Source organism: Parasteatoda tepidariorum, chromosome 6 (genome assembly GCF_043381705.1).
Source record: "Parasteatoda tepidariorum isolate YZ-2023 chromosome 6, CAS_Ptep_4.0, whole genome shotgun sequence".
NCBI classification, from domain to species: domain Eukaryota; kingdom Metazoa; phylum Arthropoda; class Arachnida; order Araneae; family Theridiidae; genus Parasteatoda; species Parasteatoda tepidariorum.
Window position 1 is genome coordinate 76,973,492 of NC_092209.1, and position 4,618 is coordinate 76,978,109.

Genomic DNA, 4,618 nt, shown 5'->3' on the forward strand with positions numbered 1-4,618 from the left:
AAATGAAAAATCTTTCTACAAGAACTCAGTAACATTCTGCGACAATGTCGCCGTGTCGCCACGGGGCAATACAATATGTGCAAATTGAGCGCATCAAAAAGTCATAATTAAAATTTGAGATTCAAAATTTTTGAATTATCTTAATTTTTCAAAAAAATTTATAATTATAGTGTTTAGAAGCTCTCGTGAGCCGCACATCAACAGGCGATGGGCCTCAGGTTGTGCAACCGTAGCAGTGTAGAGAGCAACAATATAAGGTTCTTCATTTATCTTAACCATGAGCCAAGCAACTAGTTAAAACCATGGATTCATTATGCAACAACTGTTGATTCAAAATTATAGATTATAATTGCAATGACTAATTGAAGATGTTATGCAAAAAATAAAATTTAAATAATAACTTTCCTTCGAATAATAGTTTTTGCCATGAGACACCACCAAACATATTTTCATGGTAATGCGTATGCATGGAAATTTGATAAATAAGCTTACATATATAAATGAAACCAATAATTAAACAAACATAACCTTTATTTAATATCAACAGAGTTTTCAACTAAAAAGATGAGTTCATATAAAATTAGAGAAAGTTAATCAAATGAAAGTAAGCAAAAGACACTTGATTCCTTTAATTAATATGCATCGAACTATAACTCGGAAACAACGCAGGTTTCTTGCCTAATTTTTAACCTGGTCGGCAAATTTTTACGCAAATCTATCATAGCATAATAAAAACGATGATCATAACTACACATATCATCTTCGGGTGTTCCATTTTCTAATAGAACTTCACTTCTCAAGATAGTACCATGTTGGCGTAAAACTCTGCTAACGTCCTCTGCAGTTATGCCCCGGTAATCCAGTTTCACACAAATTCCAGTAATGTTGGTTTCAACAATCTTATATTTTCGTAACTTATTGTTGATGAATATCCCTTCAATATTCTTCAGTTTGTTAATTACTTCTTCACCATAGAGAGTACAGATAATTACGTCACCACTGAATGCATTAACAGAAGCAACGCAGTTTGCATTAAAATAATTTGTTAGATCACCTATGATGTGAAAAGGTGGATAAGCTTGATCCAAATGGAACGATATTGAAATAACTTTAAATTTCGACGACATGATTGATCACAAGAAAACGAGATTTCTCTTTTTATTTGTGGAATTCAGAATGAAAGAAAAACTCAAATTAAATAAAATACAACCGAAAGCACACAAACCACTACTTTTGTTTATTTCTAATAGAATTATAACACTTTTAACTGTTTATTTCTGCTCACTTCTTTATTCAAAAATTTAAGTCCAGGTTCCCTAGTAGTGCATGTGGTTAACAGAAATAAGTAGTCGGAAGTGTTTTTTTTTTCAATCTTAAAATCGATTAGCGTCTCGACTAGCAGTTTTGTTTTCTTTTATTTCATAAAATAATTTTCTGTGATTCTACTGTTCCACTAATATTCCGGAGAAAAATGGTAATTCTTTTCTGCAATTTTTTTTTGTTTATCTACTTTTTTTAAATGTTCTTTTCTTACATACAGTTTTGTATGAAACAACAATTAATTTTTTAGTATAATCATCATAATTTCAGACATATTTCGAAACTATTTACCATTTCATTAAATGATTTGAAATGTTATCGTTTAAGTTTGCTAAACTATTTTCTTTTGTGTTGTGTCTATTTTTGTAAATTAAAACTCAATGTGCTTTAAACGCTAGCAGAATTTATATGCGAAATTTCTGTCCAGAACTGATATTTTGTTTTTGAACAATTCAAATGTCTTTGATTCATAATTATGCACTTTCTCAAGACATCATATTTCTGATCTTTAACTGTACAAAACGTTATTTCTTTAAAACGATTTTTTTTTACTAAAATGTCATCCATATGTTCTCTTTAATGCATATATTTTGTATGTATTAGCGATTTTATATCAGAAATAAAATCAATTTCTTTTCCAATTCTTTACTGCCACCGGTAGAAAATTATCATATAATATTTGTCTAAAATATAATATTTAATATGTTAGAGACTATGAAGCAGAAAATGTGGTAGTAGTGGTGTAATTACAAGCATAGTTAATTTGAAAAAAGAATTTGTGAAAAGTGAGTCACCTTGAATTATTTTTTATTTTAAAAAGCACGTTCTTTTATATTTTATCCTTTTAAATGGCTAATTTTTTTCTACATATTACATTACATTTACATTTTTATTTTACACATTCTATTAAAGAATTAATAGTATTCCTCTCCATATAGCTATAGTCTCCTGACTAAACATAAATAGAACCATAGTCCCCTCACTATACTTAAATTAAAATTTGTCTGTAATTCTAGAAGTTAAAGCTATTATTGAAATGTATAATGTATTTAAATTGATGTATAATGTAACAAAATTTTCTAATATTAAGTATTATAAAATTATACTCAAAATATTTATGTTTAAATTTAATTTCAATTTTATAGTCACACTTTAGCTGTGTCCAAAAGGATAAGAGACTGATAGTTAGTGAAACCGAATTAAGATATTTATTTGCTTATGCTAATATAATAAAATCTTTTCATTTCAAATGGAATACATTGAATTGTATTTTATGGTATTCTGATTTGTGTCAGTTTAAAGGCTCTAAAGCAAAAACTAAAATAATGAACATTAAATGGGGTGAATCTTACAAAAGCAAAGACCAGTTCTAATTGTGAATAAGGTTAAAAGGTTGCCACTTACCACTAATGCCACTTGCTACATGGGCAAGCCTGCTGGGTGAAACCGAGCAAATTTAAGCTAGAGTGTGCGTTTCTTGTTTTTCAGCGGCGTCATCTATGGACAAGAATTCGATTTCTGCACCCGTTTATAGGGCGTACCCATTCATACATCCATTCATTCATCCACAGATCATAATTTTGACCTGAATCAGAGTATGATCAATCTCCAATCCAGTACCCCCAGAGGTATTGAATTGTTATGGGAGCGTGGAGGACTTTTGCTACTTGACGGATTTAACGCGCATCAGTCACTTTACTACACGGGGAATCTTCGGCCGGCAGGGTTCGAACCCACAAACTCTCGAACATGGGCCCAGCGCCCTACTGACCAGGCTATCCCGGCCTAAACGTGTTTAACATCATTTATAAAATAGAAGATAGAAAATGTTTCTCTTCAATCTTCTCCATTGAAAAGGATGTCAGGCAAATTAAAGTATGAGTATCATCTGCAAATTGCTGATGTGTGTGTGTTTTTTGTTTCAGGGAAATCATTCTTTATTTGTTACAAATGAACATTAAACGGATTTAATTATTGATTTTGTCAACCTTCATCTATCAAAAGGTACCTCTAGATAGAATCAAGTTAACATGTCTTATATACTAGTGACTTGGTATTTAATATTTCTAGTGGTAGTTACGCCACATTGCTCCCTTCCAGAATTTTATCTGTGAGAGAATTCGGTGAACGGATACCACTAGTTGATTCATACTGTTTATTTATTTATATAAATTTTTCTCATTATATATATGCATATTATATATTTTTAAGTACAGTAGAGCGCCGATTATCCGAACGTCCAATTATCCGAACTATGTCCGAATTCGTTTTTTTTTTTTTTTAATGTTTAAAATACTTTTTAACTTATATGCAGTTTTTCTAAATTTAGAAGAATAAATAATATCGGCTTCACCTGAAAACCATATTAAATTTACAACCTTTTTTAGCAGTCTTCTTATAGTAGCCATACATACATGTATTGTTATGCAGTTAAACCTGCAAACCCCTTTAGACCTCTTCAACTGAAAATTATTGTCCAAGAATGCGAGCTTCATTTCGATTGTCTACAATTGTTGGAATGTGGAAAGATTTCAGGAATAGATAAGTGCTAATGTTCTATAATTGGAGGATGGGTAGTTGTCACTTATGGTTAATGATTTGTGATGACAGTGCTTGGAATCTTAAATCTTGGAATAAAATTTTTAACAGAAAAACAAATGAAAGTGAAGTTTTTGAACCAGTATATTTTCCGGATGAAAAGATGCCAGGTTATACAGCAGAAAAAATAGAAGACTGGTGTCGAGACACTGAAAACGACCCAGGATTTCAAATTTTAAATGATGATGAAATTGTTGCTGAAATTTTGAATGAAATTCGGAACTCCACAGACGAAGAGGAAGAAGTAGGTGATCAAGTTCAAGATAGTGGAACTTCTCATACAGAAGCATGCAATTCATTAGAAATTGTAATGAATTGGCTAGAACGTCAAAATGATGTTGATCCAGTATAGTTGTATTATTTAGAAAGAATAGGGCAGAGTTGGCCGTTGATTACAGTAATCGATTACAACTGTAATTGATTACAGATAATTACAGCTATGTAATCAATTACTTGTAATCACGATTACAAGTAATCAATTACTTGTAATCGTGATTACAACTTTCAAAAAATTTTGATTACAGCTGTAATCATGATTACAATTTTGATTACAGTAATCAATTACTTGTAATCATGATTACAAGTAATTGCGATTACAAGTAATCACAACAAAAACGATTACAAGTAATTATGATTACAAGTAATCAAAATATATGATTACATGTAATCATGATTACATGTAATTTGATTACATGTAATT

The 4,618-nt window shown here is 30.5% G+C and overlaps 1 protein-coding gene across 3 annotated transcripts in view; it reads left to right on the forward strand.

Moving 5' to 3' along the window:
- The first annotated feature begins 1,346 nt into the window (after positions 1–1,346).
- LOC107452342 (small nuclear ribonucleoprotein-associated protein B) overlaps positions 1,347–4,618 on the forward strand; it is an 18,360-nt gene continuing 15,088 nt past the window's right edge. The window contains exon 1 of one of the 3 annotated variants that reach the window (XM_043052073.2): positions 1,347–1,474. In XM_043052073.2, the coding sequence (XP_042908007.1) occupies positions 1,472–1,474 (3 nt within the window). In that variant the 5' untranslated portion in view covers positions 1,347–1,471. The remainder of the gene's footprint in view (positions 1,475–4,618) is intronic. The other 2 variants (XR_006226296.2, XR_006226291.2) reach the window with 2 other exon arrangements.